General features: G+C 45.5%; 1 protein-coding gene across 1 annotated transcript in view; it reads left to right on the forward strand.

Annotated features, from left to right (window-relative positions):
* Positions 1–20,202, forward strand: part of nav2a (neuron navigator 2a) — a 113,656-nt gene that overhangs the window by 25,582 nt on the left and 67,872 nt on the right. Inside the window, 5 exon segments of the mRNA XM_069165679.1 lie at positions 3,311–3,428; positions 6,719–6,771; positions 18,263–18,335; positions 19,254–19,500; positions 19,684–19,740. Coding sequence (XP_069021780.1) covers positions 3,311–3,428; positions 6,719–6,771; positions 18,263–18,335; positions 19,254–19,500; positions 19,684–19,740 — 548 coding nt within the window.

Consider the following 20,202-nt stretch of genomic DNA (forward strand, 5'->3'; position numbering starts at 1 on the left):
AGCAACACGTGTTCACATGTGGAGTCGTGTTTTTTTTTGTTCACCCGCTGAATCTAAATCCAAATACTTCCGCTGCTTTGGTCTCCACCGACTCCTCTGCACCTCAACAGCCAGCAGGTGTTTCACTTTCTCCACCAGCTAGTTGCCAGTTTGATTCACTCTCTCTCCGTCCTGCAGGTAGTGTACTACAACATAACTGTTTACTAGTGCTGGAAAACAATATTGTTGACAACGGGTGAAACATGACGATAAGACAAATGCGAAGAACAACCAAAGCAAAGATGCCAAAAAGCTCAGTGGAGGTGATTCAGTGAGGTTGTAATGCACGGGGGGGCGGGGGGGGGGGGTGTTTAATAGTCGACATAATTTGAGTTTATATTAAGTTAAGTTATAAATGTTAACATTGAATCCAAATTCTCGTGTTTATTGTGTGATCTCTTTCCAGATCACAATGCCGACACGTCACATTTAAAGTGTTGACCTGCTCGGGAGGCACCGAGAGGCATAAAGTGTTCTTTGAAAAGTTACCTCAAAAGCAAACCTGTTGTGATTCGCCCTTCTTTCCTCTCACAACCTGCCCTTGACCCCCCCCCCCAACCCTCCCACCCCACCCCAACCCCCCATCTCCCCGCCCTCCGTCCCGCCCACCCTCAGGCCATTTGACCAGCACCCTGTGGGGGTGGGGGGGTGTGTGTGTGTGGGGTGAGGGGGTTTCAGCTCGGTGAGTGACAGCTACCCAGTTCACCTCGTTTTTAATTACACACCAACCCTTCAATTTACCTGCCCGAAACTACTTCAAAGAAAGCCGTCCTCACTCGCACAAAAGCTCCCGAAGATTGCACTTCTTTTACCTCAGCGACCAGCAGAGAGTTTGAATTGAAAGGAAAAGAGTCTAATCCGGCTGCTTAAAGGCTGTTTTAGCTCCCACTTGTCACTCAAGACTCTATTTTATATATATATATATATATTGCTCTTTGTATTTAACGTGTGGTCGTGTATCCCGTAAACCCCCATTTTTTTGTTTTTCCTTTTTTTTGTCTTGCGTTTGAACTCGTGCGTGAAGATGAGCGTACGAGCGTGCGTCGCCTTTGAAGTGCTCACACCCGCTGCAAGGCTTCACGAGCGCGGTGATTCATCGGCGGAGCTCCGGGTGGTTGTTTACAGCGCAAACACCAGGAAACAAAAAAGGGTTCGCCGCCCGCGTTGTGGGTCCGACGGGTTTTTTTTTTTTTTGTGTGCGTCAACAATGCTGCGCGCTCATTCAGGACTAATAGGTGCGCTTGAATTTCACACTGGTGACAAAAAGGAAAAAAAAAAAAAGCTGATATTCCGGTTTCCATTCGTGTTTTGATAAAGTTTACATAAACTCGCTTCGCTGTTTGGTTCCCTGGAGAAATCGGACGCCTCGTTGACTTGACTGGAGAACTGAGTTTACTGTGAAATCCATGTCGCTCCGTCTTTCTGAGCCATTTCTTACTTTTTCTGGGTGTTTTTTTTTTTTTATCTTTTAAAGCAGTTTGGACATATTGATCAGCCTGGTTCGAACCAGAACCCAATTTCACTGCGTGAATATGGTCGTAGATGAGCGACGGCCCGCGTCCATCAAAGTGTTGTTTTTCTTCCTGAGAACAGCATATTTTGAAAGTTGTTTTTTTTTAATGAACGGCAGCAGCGTGACGAGGAACTGAGCGTTTATTCTGCGCTGAGTGCTGAACGTTTGCAGATTTTTTTTTTTTTTTGGGGGGGGGTTCGGTGGGCGAGAGAATTGTTAACGCTCGGCTCGTCACTGTCGCCAGCCGTCCAATCGCAGCGAAGGAGGGGCGGGGCAAACGTGACCGACGACCGACCGACCACCGCTCGCCGATCGGTCCGCCCCTTCGCGGCGGGGTGTGCGAAAACGCCGACACGAGCGGTGTCGCCAAACGGTTGTCACGGCGGTGAAAACTGAAGCTGCGAGCCGCCGTCGGCGCCGCCGGCCTTCACATTTTGAAGGTTATTTTGCCGGGTTTGGGTGGAGCTCAGTGACGTGAATAAATGTTGCACTTTCATTTTGTCAAAGTGGGAAAATACTTTTCCACGAGATGTTATTGTAAGGACTGACTGTTTTTCCTGCTGTCCTTCTCACACAGCTGCACTTTCTTCACGCGTGTTGCACATAAAATGCTGAATAATCGAGAAAAAAAAAACGTAGAAGTTTTGTACGCAGTCAAGAAATCTGCCAACTTTTTTTTGGGGGGGGGGGGAATCTGCACGTTGAAATTAGGTCGATTTAATCCTCTCCACTCATATTTAAAGATGGATCTTCTTGCTTAGTTGACGCGGAAGAAATCAGATTAGTGCCGAAAGCCATCAGTGAATAAAAAAAACAAAAGCGAGAGGAGAAAAGGCGTCTTTATTTAGACGAGCTGATATTTCACATCCACCACCACCACCACCACCACCACCACCTCCTCCTCCGGGGGAAGAAAGACGCTCCGAAGTTGCACTCGTCAAACAGAGTCTCCGTCAGTTTACGGACAATCTTAACAAACATATGCCGCGAGATCAAGATGGATCTCAAAAATACCTTTTGTGTTTATTGGGAAATAACGTTCTGCGCGACTTCTCCTCGACCTTTTCGTGCCCCCTTTTTTTTTTTTTTTTTTTTTTTAAACCTCCTCAGAAAAACAGAAACTCACTTCTCCTGCTGACAGAGAGAGGGAGTGAAAGAGAAAGAGTTTGGTGACTAATAATGAAGTAGGCTATTCAGATTATTCAGATGCTTGCTCTGCCCTCCAACCCCCTCCCCTGCCTCCCCCCCCACCACCACCACCCCACTATCCTCCTCCTCCTCCTCCTCCTCCTCCTCCTCAGGCAGCGAAGGGGTCTTTTCTGTCCCCAGAGAGTGATGTCAGCACGGCCCCCCATTGAAAACAGCCGCCGTGTGCTCGGAGATGAATGCCCCGGCGCAGCACAATGGCCCCAATTTGAATACCACGCGGATATGTGCCAGATCGGAGCCCCCAACAAAAGAACGAGGGCTCCTCCGCTCCCATTCAAGCGTGCTCTTATTTTATTAAGAGTCGTAAAAAAAAAAAAAAATACTCCGCGAGCATTTATGCCTTTTGTCGTCTTTCGAGTGTTTATGGAGTTTTGAAAGTCGTGGACGACCCGACGGGGTTGCCCCCTCGTTTTTTGGATTTTTGGTTTTGTTTTTTTTTGTGGTTTTTGTTACTTCTGTTTGAAGCATTGCTGAGCACCGGTGGGGTTTTGAGGTTTTTTTTGTGTTTTTTTTTTTGTGTGTGTGTGTGTGTGTGTGTCCTGAGCGCAGATCTACACGGACTGGGCCAACCACTACCTCGCCAAGTCGGGACACAAGCGTCTGATCAAGGACCTGCAGACGGACGTCACGGATGGAGTGCTGCTGGCTGAGATCATACAGGTCGTAGGTAAGGAGACATTTCCCCCCCCCAAAAAAAACTCAAACAACAAAGCCAGCTCACATGAAAAACGCCACCGGACAAACGGCTGCATTCATCATCGTCGGACAGGAACTTTTATTTTGCTGATGAAACTCTTCTGCTCTGTTACATAAAACTGAAACACACACAAAAAAAAATGTTATTTACTCGTGCGAATGAAGGCGTTTGATAATCAGGACGTAAAACTTTATTTGTAGATCACAAAGATTCCCCAAGACTAACAGTTACTCCTCGTGACGAAGATTTCTTAGACTTGTGATGTTTTCTTAAGAACTTCCCATTCAGTAAAAAAATAAAATTGGAAAGATTAAAAAGTCAGTCATAAAGCGTCGCAGCCCTTAAAAGAGCTCCGGAGGTGAAACGCTGTCAGGAGCAGGCAGGAGGACTTTTAAGAGGCTGAAGAATGTGATAAGTAGAGGTGAGAGAGAAATATTCTTCAAATGCTGAAAGAAACGGCACAAAAGAAGATATTTGGTAACCGGACAAACGAGTCGGGTCTGTTTCAACCTTCATCAGCAGTGATCACACAAACTAAAACAGCTTTCTCAGCCTTCACGGTTCGTTTCATTTCTCACCAAGAGTGATTTTTTTGTTGTTTGGATCAACCAATCGCGACTTTTAAAAGGACGTGTCATACCCGAGCGGCAACAGTGACGTCACCGTCGGTTTGTGATCGGCCGTTATGAAGCCTCGAGGTCGGATTTTGCCCGGCGCCATCTTTGCTAGTTCGGAGTAGTTTGGAGCAGGAAGTGACCATATTTGGACGAGCTGAGGGGGAGGAGCCAGCGGCGGATCTGACTCTATCTGATAAGAAACCTGACGACGCTACGTCCCGCCCACCGATAGCTGTAACCTGACCGCACCACAGGGCTGTCAATCAAACAGACACGCCCCCCCAGAAACACGGCTTTTTGAAGCTTATTTTTTATTTAATGACGTGATTATTTTCAGATTGACCGTCAGAAAACTAATAAGAAGGAGCGACTTTCTCTCACAAAACCGAGATAACTCGTGGAGAAATTTTATTGACTTCGAATTCTACGAGACCAGTTGAATGGGACTCTATGGAGCCGGAGGCTTAATGCAGCCGACCTCTAGTGGCACTCGGTGGTATTGCAGCTCAAGTCGCATCGGCCTCATTTTTCGGAGCCGGAAGCCACGTCCACTTTTATATTACAGTTTATGGTCAAACCTAACAAAAGGGGTCGACCACACCCCCTCACTAAGATCAGGTTTCTGTCCTCTTCTTGCTCGGAGTTGCTCACGAGAAGTTTCCTAAATCACTCTACGCTAAGACGCCTCGCTAAAAATGTTCAGGCTGAGCTAAGAGCCCCCTGGTGGACGTCCACATGTGCTGCAGACTTCTTTAGTACAGAACGAGTTTGAAATAGTGTGCAAGATCACTACATGGAATAGAAACGTACTCAGCAGAAGTTACGCACGTGCGTTTCCACGACAACAACACAACGGTATGAAGCTGTTCCACCCGGTGCCGGCTGTCACCCCCCCCCCCCCCCCCCCCCCCCCCCCTCCCCACCACCCACCACCCCGACCTCGTCGCCGTCAGTCGTGTCATTTTTTTTGCCCGGCCGTCCTCGGCCTGACATTTCATGTACCCGACACCAGCTGACCGGTGACTCAGCATGTCAGTGACTGTCTCCGCCGCCAGCTCCTTCCTGCCCCACACACACGCACACACACACACACACACACACACACACACACACACACACACACACACACACACACACACACACCACGTGTCTGACCCAGATTTGATAGTTGCTGTGCCATGAAGAGTATCACTTGTTCTCGTACTGTAGTCGGCTGCATGTGGTTGTTTTATGAGTCAGTGATCAGGCTCACGAGGCCGTCGGAAAACATTTTATACATCATGTGCTCAAATGTGTTTTCATCACACCGTCGTCGGGGGGGGGGAGACATCACAGCACACAATTGCTGGTGAAACCGGAGCAGCTCGCTGGTGTCTGAAACAGCCACACCGGGTCGGAGGTCGGACCGGCTTCCGCTCAAGGTCAGGTTCTTTTTTTTTTAGAAAAAGCGGGGCGACTTTCCAGATTGATTTTATCATTAAGTTCTTATGTACAACTTTGAGGATCATTTCTGATAAATCTTGAATCTTTAACAGCCTTTATATGATCCAGCCTGATTGCAGGTTTGTAAGATGTTATCTTACTTGGGTTTATTTTGTATTTTATTTTTTGGTTTTAAGTGTGTCTTGAAATCACAGTGTAGCTGCGCATTGTGGGTGTTGGTGTGTAGAGTGTGTGATTTTTTTTTTTTCAGGAAGCACACAAACCAGCCGAATCATTGATAAATGGGTTGACACTTTATTCTTGTTTAGGCTATTTTGAAAAATGTAAAAAATGAGAACCAACATACACATAAAAGTCAGCTTTATTATTGGCTTAATGTGAGATAAGATATATTTTAAAGCAGGGTTTTCCCAACACAAAGGTTCTCTGGGTAGTTTTAACCTCAATTCTCTACTAAAAATGTTGGAAAATTTTATAAATGAAAAGAAAAATCACTTTTGGATTGAACTACTTACAATATATGGACCTAAAGGGATCAGCGTCAACACAGCTTTGTTATGTTTTAGAGGTCACAATCCATCACGTCCACTAAAACTGTCTGCAGTTACTTGGATAAGTGTTTTTATAGGACAGATTGAAAGACCCCCCCCCTTCGTATTTATTCGCCTCACAGGAAGAGAAGTGTTTTTGTCTCCGTGTTACTGTAGGTGGTACAGTACGTGGTCCTGAGATCGGAGCTGCGTCAGGAGGCCCGGTGTGGGCCTTCTGACGCAGGAGTCCGTGCTTGTTGGCACAGTTGTCAGCTGCGAGCTGACGGCCGTGTCTCAGCTGCTGTGGGGCCGGGCATGTAATGGACGGGAGGGATATCCTTGACACCACACACACACACACACACACACACACACACACACACACACACACACACATGAAAAAAAAGGCAGCAGTACACTCCTGGTCGAGCCCCCCCAGCGGCCCCGTTCCCATTTGCTGTGACCAGATAGTGTTTCATGTCTCAGCGGGAGGCGGAGAGGAGGGAGGTCGCAGTCACCGGCATGAACACCTCAGTCCGCCAGCCTCTGTCTGGGACACACACACACACACACCGGACTCTGAACTGGAATAAAAGAGTGGGATTACATCAACCGAACACGCCTGAAAAGAGTTTTCACCATCTCTTCTCTTTTGTCTCCTCTTCCTCAGCCAATGAGAAGATTGGCGACATCAATGGCTGCCCCAAGAGCCGTTCTCAGATGGTAAGTGACCTTCTGAGTTTGTTCTGGCAGGACGTTGTGAAAATGTACCTGGATATGTGTGTTTGTTTGTCTCTCTGATGTCTCTCTCTTAAAATTAAAAAAAAAAAAAAAAAAAAAGTCACTGGTGAACGGTTGTAGATGGGAATAGCTAGTCCATTTATTTTTACTTTTATAGTCTCAGCGGGCTGCCGTCCGTGAAACCTCCGACTCTTGGTCTGTTGGCGCTCAGATGAAAGCATCACAGGCTTTGGGGTTTTCTTCTTCTTTTTTTTCTTCATCTTATTTCACTCGTAAAGACGACAGCATTTTCTCATCTTCAGGAGTCAAAGCAGAAAAATTCACCCGTTGGGAAGGAAATGTTTCGAACCGGTTATATTGTGTTTCTGTTGATAGTGACATGTCGAAAAATGTGTAAGTGGGATTTCCTTTGAAACGCAGCTGGTGGCGTTTTGAGTGTTTTGGCAGTTTTTGCGTCCTCTGTGGGAAACGAGCCGAGCGACCCGAAGCAGGGCTGCCCCTCCGCTGAACGTGATGGGTCGTAAAATTGGGCCAGTGTGCCAGCTGAAGGGGCTATTTATGGCCACCAGCCAGACTACTGAGGCTTCTTCAAGCTAAAGAGAGGAGAGAGAGAGAGAGAGAGAGAGAGAGAGGCATACACGCCCATTTTAAACAACTGAGAAGGAGGTGAAGTCACAGCTGATCCCTGAACCAACACTGCAAGCACACACACCCACATTACACCCTCATTACTCTACTTCTGAGGGCAATCTGCTCACACTGATTTCTTCTCTTGTAGTATTTTGTAGTGCTTTGTGTACGTGTTTGATGGTTTCCCGTTTCTTTGTTCTTTTACGTTATGAGTTTTGGGTTCTGATTTAATTTTGTCCCGGCGAGCGATGGAAAATTCTCCACAATTTTACAATCCCCGTTTCCAAAATAGTTTGGGACGCTGTGAAAAAAAAATATATGTATATGTCTGACAAAGGAGACCCTGAACTGTTGAGCAGCTGAAATCTCATGTAAGGCAAGAATGGGACCACATTTCACTTTCAAAACTCCAGAAATTGGTCTCCTTGGTTCCCAAACGTTTACAGAGTGTTGTTAAAACAAGAGGTGATGCAGCACAGTGCTAAAAAAGGACCCTGTCACAGTGTTTTGAGAAGTATTCCTGGCATCAAATCCAAAATAAAGATCTATTTTTTTTTTTTTTATAGATCAATCAAATATTTCAGTTTCAGCATTTGATATGTTGTCAAATCAGCACATTCTGTTTTTGTTTACATTTTACACAACGTACCCAACTTTTATGGAAACGGGGGTTGTATATCAGCCAGAATCTGATCGTAGTATTACCGAACACACAGAAGGTTCCTGGGCCATGAAGCAAGTTCAACTTAGTTGGTTCTCTTTGAGCTAGCCGGCTTTACCGAACCAAATATTAGCCGTCAGCTAACGCGGTGTTTTCATCTCAAACGTGGGTGGGAACGAGTGTTCGTGTCAAATTGGTTGCATTATTTATAACATTATCGAAACTAAAAATGACTTAATATAAAATGAGATCTGAATAATGGCAGGAATGAGCATGTAGGTCTAAAGTACAGTGAGAAAGTTTAGCTTTATTTTCTGATTATGAGCCAGTAGTTCTGATTGGGTAATGTCAGGCTGCTGCTTCTCCCAAAGCAAAGAGAGGACGAGGAGAGGGAAGTAATACCTGATAAAGTCTGTGATCAATCTGCATAAGTTACTGGGCTTTAATTAACAGCAAGTGGAAATGTGTTTCTAATACAAGAAGCTAGAAGGCGTCGGTTTTATTTTCAATTGTCACCTCATGTGAGAGGGACATTGTCAAATCACTGTCGCGTTGGCGTGAATCCCTTTAAGATTGAAATAAAAAAAATTTTTATTTATTTTTAGTAAACTAAACATTTACGTAAACTATCCGGAAGCTGAAACCAGAGTGAACACATGAAAAAGTCTACAGCAGCACGTTTTTCTACTGACTTAGAGAAGTCAGTAGTAGTTGGTGTCCTGTAACGGTCAGTAGTTGGCTGATCCAACAGCGCTGGTTACCATGGTGATCTACCCTTGAGTTAAATCCTAAAGATAGCCGGATAACTCCCTAATCTCGCTTCATGGTGCCGGACCTTCGATGTACAGCTCCTGCTGTTTTACAGATATTATTACTGTAAACAAACCTTTTACAGTTGTTTGTTGTTTACTGTCCCTCTATTTAAAAAAAAAAAAAGACCTGTCAGTCAAGTCTTAATGTTTGTAGGTGTTTAAGTTAATTGGATCCTTTTTCTTTCTTTTTTTTAACTCATGCATAACTCAACAAAACGTATTTCATTTACATTCAGTTAGATTATGAACCCTAAAACATGTTTTTATAAAATAATAATTGGAAAAGCCATTTTTAAAGAATCCATCTCTCCTTACATTTTTACTTTGCTCGCGTTTCCTCTTGGTGTCCCTCCGTTTGAATATTGATTTCTCACATCCCTCTCTTCACCTCCACGTCCCACTCACGATTAATCAGATCTCTCCCATTAGCCCTGATTACCCCCCCCCCTCCCCACACACACACACACACACACACACACACACAACACACCCTCCGGTCGCCTGTAATTGAGCGTCATCGCACTCTTTTGGTCTCGGCGGTCTGCTCATCTCTTCATGTCGTTTGGTTTATCAGCGTCCTCGCCTCCGGCTTTTTTGTTTTCCTGTAAAAGACGAGAAGATTGCCGGTTACGTCCGAGACAAACGAAGTCGGTTCCAAACATACAACGAGGTCCGCGGCTCGAGTGTTTTTACAGACGGTGTGTGTTTCAGTCGAGAGGGGAAACCACAAATATGTTTGTGCGAGCGTGCATTCAAGCAGGATAGCGGTTGTCCAAAAAAAAAATCTGCGTGTGTGTGTGTGTGTGTGTGCGTGTGTGTGTGTGTGTGTGTGTGTGTGTGTGTGTGTGTGTGTGAGAATTATCGGCTCTCCGTCTATAATCTCCGTATTTCTGTCAGCTTTGAAAGCAAAAAAAATCCGAAGCAGTGAAGCAGCGCTAAGGGCAGGTGCAACCGCAGTCATTATGCAAATGTCTGCTTTGTGTGTTGTAGTTCTGTCAAAACAAATATACACACACACACACACACACACACACACACACACACACACACACACACACAGGTCCAGAGAGTTTTATTTGGCAGCTGTGTTGGAGGAGTGTGAAAGCCCACTTTTTTTTTTTTTTCCCCTCCACTTGATTTCATTGCTTTCAACCTCCCGAAAGCTTCCGAAAGCGGCTGCCAATTACCGGCACTTAACTTAACCTCGGCCTCTCAACGAATCGACATGGAAATGGGCTCCGTCAGCGGGGGGAGAGCTGCAGCGCTCTCACACCCACGGCCATGATCCCAAGTGGCTGTTTTTACAACTGTCACATCCTCGTTAAACGGACCCTCGTCGTCGGGTCGTTCCTCCGCCACCCGGTCAGCCTTTCTGTGTGGTGTGTGTGTGTGTGTGTGTGTGTGTGTGTGTGTGTGTGTGTGTGTGTGTGTGTGTGTGTGTGTGTGTGTGTGTGTGTGTGTGTGTGTGTGTGTGTGTGAGTTTTAGAGTCTGGAGTGAGGATGTTGATTTGACACCGAGCTGTTGAAACCACACAGGATGCTACACATTCACAGAGACGCACAAACAGACACACACAAGGGGGGGGTGTAAGAGGTGGAGGTGGAAGGGGGGGGGGGGTTGCGTCTCGTCCAAGTTTTCCCAGCAGCTTCTGGATTTCGCCTGCTGAGAGATGTAAAATTAAACAAGGCCGAGAAAATAAACTTTTCAATTATTCATTTCAAATGCTCCGACCTGCCCGTTTCCTGCTGCTGCACGAGGGAGAGGAAGAGTTACCGAGGCGGACTCGCGGACAACCAGCGGGACCAGGTGTTTAATGAGCTCCGTGAAATACGGACCGGAGGAAGAAGCATCTGCCTTCGGGGGAATGTTAAATGAATGCAGCTCTTGTACCTGAGATTTTATTAATCGTTCACCCTCTGAGTCACCTTCAGGCGCAGTGTCACTTTAAGAAGTGTGCAGGGTTTAGGGAGCATCGAGCAGTGAGGTTGCAGTTTAACAACCGACTGAAAAAAACTCCTTCATGGCGTGTAAAGCCTCGTTCGGACTGCCAGCACAAATACGTTTTGTTTTGTTTTGTTTTGTTTTGTTTTTTCTGGGGGGCGGGGAGGGGGGTCAAATCCAGATTACATCCAGATTTATTTCTTTTGGAAAGTCTGAACAGCCCAAAAAAAACCTCACAAATCCAATCCGATTTCTACGGTCTCAGTCCGGATGCTCCGCCGTCTCGGATCGGATTTCTTCTCGCAAACGTGACACCATGATGATGTCATGTCATTTTACACCATGATGATGTCATTTTTCACCATGATGATGTCATTTTACACCATGATGATGTCATTTGTCAGAGAGGCACAGTGAGCGGAGTCTATCAGAGGGTGCCCGTGTTAGAAAGCTGCATCATCAGCGTAGCTATACATCGTTACCACAGCAACCCATGCGGATATCCGATCCGCTCTCAGTCTGTCCTAAAGATCTGATTTGAGAAAAGGAAATCGGATTTTGCCTGCAGTCTGAACAGAACTTGTGAAAATCTGTGGTGGATGCAAAACTCAACGACACCGTCTCTAGAGTCAGAGTTTGGTTTGTCCCTTCTGGGCTTCCGTACACGGTGGTGCAGCATGGTGGGACGTGGAAGAGGACTCCTATCCCTCTGGGGGAAACGAATAGCTACTTCTACGAAAACAAAAAACACAACAATTCTTAGTTTCAGCTGATTATACACGAATGAAAAACATAATTATGGATGTTATGTTTGATTTCCACCGATACGTCCCTCTAAATCCTACACACTGGTCCTTTAAAAGTGCCACACAGTTTTTACCTGATGGAAGCTCACCTCTTTTACTCCACCCGTGTGTGTGGATGGTTGATTTTGTGTGTGTGTGTGTGTGTGTGTGTGTGTGTGTTTTTGTAGCCGACGAAGCTTTAGACAATTAAGAAGGACCAGAAAGATGTTTTATTAAATGCTTCGACAGGCCGGTTGATGTTCCATCAGAAGGTGGGAGGTCCTGTTTTTCCTTCTGTGGCTCCGAGAGAGAAACTCTCAACACCGTCAGCTGGTCAGAGTTCTGGCGATCACATGACGGGCTGAAAAGAACTGAGCAATCGCAGCTGCTGTTGCTAGGCAACTAAATATACAAGCCCCAAATATTTATTTCCAATAGCACAAACCTTCATTCACGGTGAAGATGGCGTTTTCCTCCGCATGAAGCCTGCTGACCTGTGGACAGCACGGGCCGAAAAAAAACAACAAAGATCCAACTTTTCTTTAGACTGTGATTGACAGGTGGTTTATAAACAACAAAGGGGTTCATTTTATTTTGTCCAGCTCTTCTGTAAACACTGAGCTCATGTGTTGCATAAGTAAGTCATCGTTGCATTAACAATTAGTTCATTCACTGGAAATATGACACAGCGGTTTTCATGGAAATTCTTAAGGAGCGTCAAACTTGATCAAATACGGCCTTTTAAAATGCAAACACACTTTCAGATGTTCTGAAAAACCCAAAGAACCCTAAAGTGTTTTTTTTAGACAACAAATTCAAGCTTCAATTATTGTGTTTACAGCTCACCAGGGAAATGTTGATGTAGTAGGGGGAAATTCAAGTTTTTATTTATTTATATGTTTTTAATTCATTAAACAAAAAGCCAAACATATAGCAGATTCGTATAACAGCAACAAATGCAGCCATACAAAAAAAAAAAATCCCTAATAGCTGAAAATAAATGCCGCAGCTTATAGCGATCAACTGAAAAAAACCCGATTGAGTTCCTTAGTTTGTCTTTCATAGTTTTTATTTGTGAAATCCGATGTCAGCCTGAGGTTAAAAAAAAAAAAAAAATCTAAAACTGTGTTAAAATAAGTTCATGAATGACAAAATCCTACTTTTACCTCTTTTATTATGACTAACTAAAAGAGAAAATACACCACGTGAACATAACAGGATTACAGACGTGAATAACGAGACGACTGCGAGTCTATAAAAATGCATTTTGAAGATGTAAAACCAGCGAATTCGCCGCCCTTTGAAGCTGATGTGTGTGATATTGCATCACGCTGTGTGTGTATTACAGCGTCACTTTCCTGGCCAATAAGCGGGGAAAAGCAGCAACGTCTCTTGAGGTGTCGAAAATCAAGTCGTACATTTTCATTTTTTAAATTTTTTTTTTCCCCCCGTCAGGATAGAGAGAATTATTTAGACAGATGTCCAAGTCGTTGATCTGTGAAAAAGCTCTTTGGAGGGTGAAAGTGTGACACATTCAACCCACAACATGTCGCCTCGCAGTTTTTAGTGCAGATTCCTCGAGACCCGACGCCCGGAAAGCCCGATGACCAAGAGCCTTCGGTCGCCACGTTAAGAGTCGGGAAAATAAAGAGCTGCGACATCTCAGGAGAACACGTATCAAATATCAGCCAATCGTGCTGGTAATAACAGCCTGAAGGAGTTTCCTCCCTCATCGCACCAGCAACAAAAAAAAAATCATATTTATTTCTTCAATAAGTTGTTTTGGGGAAATTATTTATTTGGTTTTTTTTTTTGGGGGGGGGGGATTTCAAAACTAAAATCAAGTCAAACAGGCCAAAAATATGTGAGTCAGGTTGTTAATAAACCCTCAAGTTAGCCAGACTTCAAATTATTACTCAAACTGTGACGTAAACTTACACTACTACTTCAACTACCGGTTGAACTTTGACCTTTCGCACTCAGCAGACGCCGTACCGGATTGTTAGCCGCATTTTTACGGTTTTTACTTTCAAAGAGAGCGGGTTTTAATGAACTGCGAATAAAATCAAATGAGCGGCACGACTGCGGAAACTCAGGCTTTGATAAACCGGAATTAGCCATGAATGAGAGTTTTACGTTAGTTATGTCAAGGCCAAGCTTCGTTCACGTTCGGAGTTTAACAGCGATCGGGTTTAATTTTTGTGACCCGGTCTCGGTGGGCTTTCGTCGTCGGTCTCGTTTCAGGGCTTCTTCGTGCTCTTTCGGACGCGTCCACATCCGGACGTCAATCAGGTTCATTAAATACTGGAAACAGTCAAGTTTGACGTAAAAGAAAATATCAGCCTCAATATCCGTCATCAAAAGCTCCTGTCAGACACATAATGCTGTTCCCTCCTCCCTCCTCCCTCCTCCCCTCTCATTGCCTCACACACACACACACACACACACACACACACACACACACACACACACACACACACACAACAATAGCTGCCCTGTGATGGGAGGTGTTTGTTCAGAGGTTTTTTTTTGGCTGGCCGGCCCTGTGCTGCTGCTGCTGCTGCTGCTGCTGAGCGGTGGAGTGGGAGGGCGGCGACAGGGAGGTGGTGGTGGTGGTGGTGGTGGTGGTGGTGGGGGGGGGGGGGGGTCAATCAGACTGAGGTGTGAAGCCAGGCAGAGGCGGTCGCACATGCAGGAACAGATCACACACTTTCAGGCAGGTAGGAGCTTCTGTAGCGTGGAGACGTCTGGTTTGTTTTTTTGTTGTTGGGGGGTGACCTGAAGACTTTTCTGTCCGTGTTGGGAAGGCAGCGACTCGCCCTTTTGGCTGCGTGTGTCCATCACGTGAAGTTTTACTTTGACTTGAGTGTATTTTCAGTCATTTATCAGCCAGTTATCTCGACATGACGTTTATGGAGGAGAGAGGAGGGATCGTAAAATGTCTCGGTTCCTGTTGTCGGGGGAGTTTTCTTCCTCTTATTGAGACGAACGCGTGATGTCACGGTAAAGACGTCTCGGTAACTGTAACTAATGAAGTCAGACCGGGGATGTTGTGACTACATGAGCAGTTAACTCCTTCACCGCCAGAGACCTCTTCACATAAAACTAAAACTTCCTGGAGTACACCGGCTATCACAGACAGATCAATTATACTGAAGATGACGAGTAAATAGTACTTAGAGATGTTTTTCAGGGACTTTAATACTAAAAACTAGGGATCGACCGATATAGATTTTTCAGGGCCGATACCGATCACTGGTAATCAAGGAGACTGATAAACTGAAATTTGGAATATATATATATGTACACAGTAAAAATACAAATGAAACTCAATTCAAATGACTTTAAATAAACAAATGCTGCCGTTATGTCATCTTATTACGAAGGTAAACTGCAATGTGGGCTACTTATTGTAAAAACAAAGAAATCCTTTATTGAAACACCTGCAGAATGTTTTCACACATGATTTTAAAGTGTGCTTTGGGTTTCGTTCATCGATTGCTTAACTTTGGGCTTTTATTGCGTTTTTTTGTGTGGTTTTTTTTACAGTCACGAATGTAGCTGTTGAAATTTAAACCACGCGACAAACTTGAGAAGGATCTCAGCCTGTACAGCCGATGACTGAATCCTCTGAGCTCGTCCCCGCAGGTTTTTAAATAGCGAGTAGGTCTCAGTATTTTTACCCACACCCCCGCCCCCTCCAAGAGGCGTGGCCACGGTGCATCCCAGCAGGACCAGGCTGGCATTTAGGACGGAGGGGGGGGGGGGGGGGGGGTGGATCGGGCTGCAGCATATTTTCTGAAGGCTTTCCGCTGCTATTTAAGCAGGGAATTTGGGGGAGGTGGAGGAGTGGGGGTGGGGGGTAGGGGTGGGGGCAGGCACTGGGAGAGTGGTACAGTATTAAAGGGCGGTTTTATTCTTAGTGATCCGGTGGTGTTTCGCCGAAGAGGCCAAAAGTCCACATTCCTGCTGCTGTCGAGTTTTTCTGCCGCATCACCTCGAAGGACGAGCACGTGTCCGGCCTCTTCTGCACACTGACGTCGCTGGGAGAGGTGTCGGACTTTAGACCAGGAGGAGCTTTTTAGTGACGCAGTAGTAAACCTGAAGTCTGGTATGAAGTCATTTATAAACTGCAGTGCATCTTCTGTTGTTTCTACGTCGGAAGAACAAAACCGTAAACGGACGGCCAGACCCAACGGCTTTACATTACAAAGAGGCCGCCCGCCGAGGCTGGGGGGAGAGACAGGTTAAAAAAAAAAAAAAAAAAGTCTTACAAAGATCATCATTTTGGATCTGCACATTAAAAGCCACGGTTTGAATGGAGAACTTGATTTGTCTCCATTTCTGTAACTGTGCCTTTTGTGTTTTTTTTTTCTCTCTCTCGCTCTCTCTCTCTTTGGAAAGTTTAAATGTTACTCGCCATTTAATGTTCAAATATTTGTTCAACTATTAAGAGATTTTAAGATTTTGATTAATATCTGCATGTGGTTTCTAGTCTCGTGACATCATGTTTCTTATCGTGTCTTTTACCTACCCCCCCTTCCCTCCTCCATGTACCGGGGTGACAGTTCATTGGTCCATACTGGTCATGTGACCACTGACCAACACATATAAGGAACAGGTGACCGGAGTACATTGTTTATTTTGATTCATTGTCAACAATATCTCTATATGTTTAATACTAAGCTGCTATTTGCGTTGTTTTCATGTCATATCTGACTCTGTGAAGTTAAATGTTCCAATCTTAAACAATAGTCCTCTTCTTCTTCATAATACGGTTTTATTAAACTACGATTAGACTTGATGTATACTATAATAATGTCCTAAAACTAGCAGGAAAAAGACGATTGGATCGTTAACCAATTATCTGTATGTCAGCTAAAATGTAATAAATCATGACAGGCCTGTAGGGGACGTTGCTCGTGGCAATTTGTTTGGCGGATCTGATGTGAACGTGGGTGTAATTAAATATGACATTACAGTAGATGGAAGTGCTATTTTTGTGGTTGCGAAGACGGAAGAATAACAAATCAGTGTTTGATTAAGATTCATAGATTTAGTCCGAACGCTTCATCTGCGGTCGATGTTTCCGTATTCCAACACAAGGAGGGTTTTTTTTGTTGTTTTTTTTCCGCTTCAGCTTCTCACCTCACAGCCGGAAACTTCCTAACAAGAGAGCCACGGCGGGAGCTGTAGGTCAGGCCTATATTTAGTCGCTGCATATTAAGTGTAATCATGTCATTAATCTTCGGTGGGGAACGGGACCCTCCGGCTCGCAGCCCACACCCGGCTTCGTTTTTACGGCGTGTGTGTGTGTGTGTGTGTGTGTGTGTGTGTGTGCGTGTGTGTGTGTGTGTGTGTGTGTGCGCGTGTGTGTGTGTTCGTGTGTGCGTGTGCGTTACCGCTGTTGATCCGATCGTAAAATGAGCTGCTGTATTTTTTAAACTGGATCCGATGGAAGCACGTTGTCGCAGATTGGTCTCAGTGTGTTGTTGTTGTTGTTGTTGTTGTTGTTGTTTTTAATCTACTCTCACTTTGTAATAAATGTCACTCTGAGAAGATTTAGCGCCTCTTTAACCTTTTGTGCGCGCTTGTAAAATGTCCATTACGCAAGGCCGTTCTTCGACAGGTCGGTGTAATCTACCTGCGACGCTGATCTCTTTTGTGTGTTTACACTTCGATCGTCCGTCCGAGGCGACTCTGACTTGTTTTCATGCAGGTTTTTTTTTGTTTTTTCCTTTTATCGCTGCGTGCGCCAGCCGGCAGATTCTCTGTATAAAAAAAAAAAAAAGGGGGTCACGTGGCCTCCAAAACAAAGCCCGTCTGCCTATCAAATCCTCCCGTAGTCCGGTGACAGCTCAGCAGTCTGCTCGGGTTGCCAAGGTTGCTGTCATAGCAACAGAGTCACTATAGATGGGGTCTGCCTCCCCTGCAGCTCCGAACGTGTGCTCGGTTTGAAGTCCTGTTTTGGGCTTTTTGACACCACGTGGCCAGAATTACTTCTTCAACATAAACAAGTCAATGTGTGTATTATTATTTATATCCTCGTAAAGAAAGAAATATAACCCTGTTATCTTTTGTTTGTCTTACAGCCTGATATCTCAAAAACATAACAGTTGAATCTGATAACGTATCTTTTATCCTGTTGTTTTTTTTTTTCATGTCTACTGACGGGAAATAACAGACAAAGACGACCCACTAAGTAGAAACAGATTTAGTTTTTCCCGTCATAACTGCATCTACTTCCAACCGTGTCAAATCAGTGATTGTTCGAGGATATGAAATCTGCATTCCCCACATTTTCATCACTGTCATTGTTGGTGTTCGGGCACCTCTTTCTAACTTTGTTGCGCTGCCGGGATTTCCTTTCTCGATGGTCGATGTTCATTTCCTGGAGAAGCGTGCAAAAGGCAGCCACATTATACAAATATGGAAATGCGAAATGGAAATGTGTCAGCGTCTTACAGCTGCGTCTGTCTCTCTCTCTCTCTCTCTATCTCTCTCTCTGTCTCTCTATCTCTCTCTCTCTCTCTCTCTCTCTGTCTCTCTATCTCTGTCTCTGTCTCTCTATCTCTCTCTCTCTCTCTCTCTCTCTCTCTGTCTCTCTATCTCTGTCTCTCCGTCTCTCTGTCTCTCTCTCCAGATTGAGAACATCGATGCCTGCCTCAGTTTCCTGGCAGCCAAAGGAGTCAACATCCAGGGTCTGTCTGCAGAAGGTAAGCTGACCTCAGCTCCGGCCATGATTACCCAACAAAAATTGAAGCTATGAAAAAAAAAAAAAAAAAAGGGTTGACCAAAAGAAGCTTGGTAATTGTACAATAAAGCATTTTTATTGTCAACCGACCACCCTACATTAATGCCGGACAGTAAAACAGCTGATTAAACCGGACGTATAACTAATGTAGCAGAAAGCTCGCGATGGTGCATCACGGAATATAGAAATAGTACAGTACTCATACGACCGTCGGCCCGGACAGCGGGTGAGTACGAGGGTGGAATAATAACTTCGGTGTGACGGTGCACGGAGGAGGAGAACGACGTAGCGCTGATGAGTAACCGGTGTAAATTTCGTCGCTTGACCATCGTTAGTTCCCGAGTTGCACGCGTGGTTTTTTTTTTGTGTGTCAAACTCGGCAACAGAGATGCTTCAGGAGGTTCTGCGGAAATGAAGCGATGAGCCCGGAGAGGTGTTTCGAGTGACATCGGTGTTTCAAGAGGGGGGGGGCGGAGCTTCGCTGTCCAGAACTAAAGAAGGCGCGTCAGGTCGGGAGACACCAGGTTGGGTTTTTCTTTGACGTTGGCGGGAGTTGTTGCACCCGTGAATTCGTCTCCTCCGAGTCAGACTGTCAACACCCGAGTTCTCCCGGGACCTCCTGGGGGCGTCTGAGGGTTGTTAGCGTCGTTATCGCGTTTGTTAACTTGAGTTTAGCTGCTGTTTTTAAGCAAAATCAGCAGTTTTGTGAGCTGATTGTTCAGCTGGCTTTTAGTGAAATTAGCTGTTTGTTAACTTTGTTAGCCGGTTGTAAGCGATGTTAGCCTTTAACTTGTGTTTAGCTGTTGTTGTTGTTTCAGCCGTCTAGTAAATGTCGAATATCTGCGACCCCTCCATCCTCTCTCTCTCTCGCCTCCTGCAGAGATCCGAAATGGCAACCTGAAAGCCATCCTCGGCCTCTTCTTCAGCTTGTCCCGCTACAAACAGCAGCAGCAGCAGGCCCAGCGGCAGAACTCGCAGCCCGCCGTCGCGCCCTCGGCCCCGTCCCACGGCGCCCACCCTCCCCTGAGCCAGCAGAGCAGCGCCCCGGCCCAGCTCGGCCACTCTCCGCATGGGACCCCTGCCCTCGCCGCCCACAGAGCAGCAGCGCAGGCCGACATGCAGTCCAGGTGGGAAAACTCCACCGTGAAAATCCGATTTCCCTTTTTCGTGCTCATTTTCTTCACTTTTCTCGATGTTCCGATCCATCGTTTTTTGACATTTTCTATCTTCCCGTTCACACTTCCTGTCACGTATAACTCTCTCTCTCTGTCCTCTTCCATATCTCTCCTCTCTTTCTCTTTCTCCTCTAGGGATGGGTGTCAGAGTAAACTACTCAAGTTTTCCATTGGTCAGAAAAAGACCTCTAGGTCAGCTGTTTCTGCCTTTTTTTCTGCTTTCTTGCCACCCCACTCACTCCTCCCCTCCTTCCTTCCTTTCCTTTCCTCTCCTCTCCTCTCCTCCACCACACCCCCTCTTCCATCTCCTTTCCTGGAAATAGAGGAAGGTAGAAATTGCCCCTAATCCAGGACAAGCGCCTCATGTTTTTTGTGCTGTAATGAGTTTTAAGGTTGTCTCCTTGCCTGAGATTAAGGGCAATCTCTACTACAAGCGCTATCTATTATGCATGAGTGGTAGTGTTGAGGATATGGGAAGAAAAAGCTCCGGGCGCCGTCTCTTTTCGGACGGTCCCGTCTGTCTGGCAGCGCGCCTCATTTGGCAGGTCTGCTAAATGGACAGTGAAAGACCTTTAGATAACCCTTAAGTGTGTGTGTGTGTGTGCGTGTGTGTGTGCGTGTGTGTGTGTGTGTGTGTGTGTGTGTGTGTGTGTG

The sequence above is a fragment of the Embiotoca jacksoni genome, unplaced genomic scaffold, assembly GCF_022577435.1.
Source record: "Embiotoca jacksoni isolate LCO1_2020_lvr unplaced genomic scaffold, fEmbJac1.0.p SCAF_35, whole genome shotgun sequence".
Classification (NCBI taxonomy): Eukaryota; Metazoa; Chordata; class Actinopteri; family Embiotocidae; genus Embiotoca; species Embiotoca jacksoni.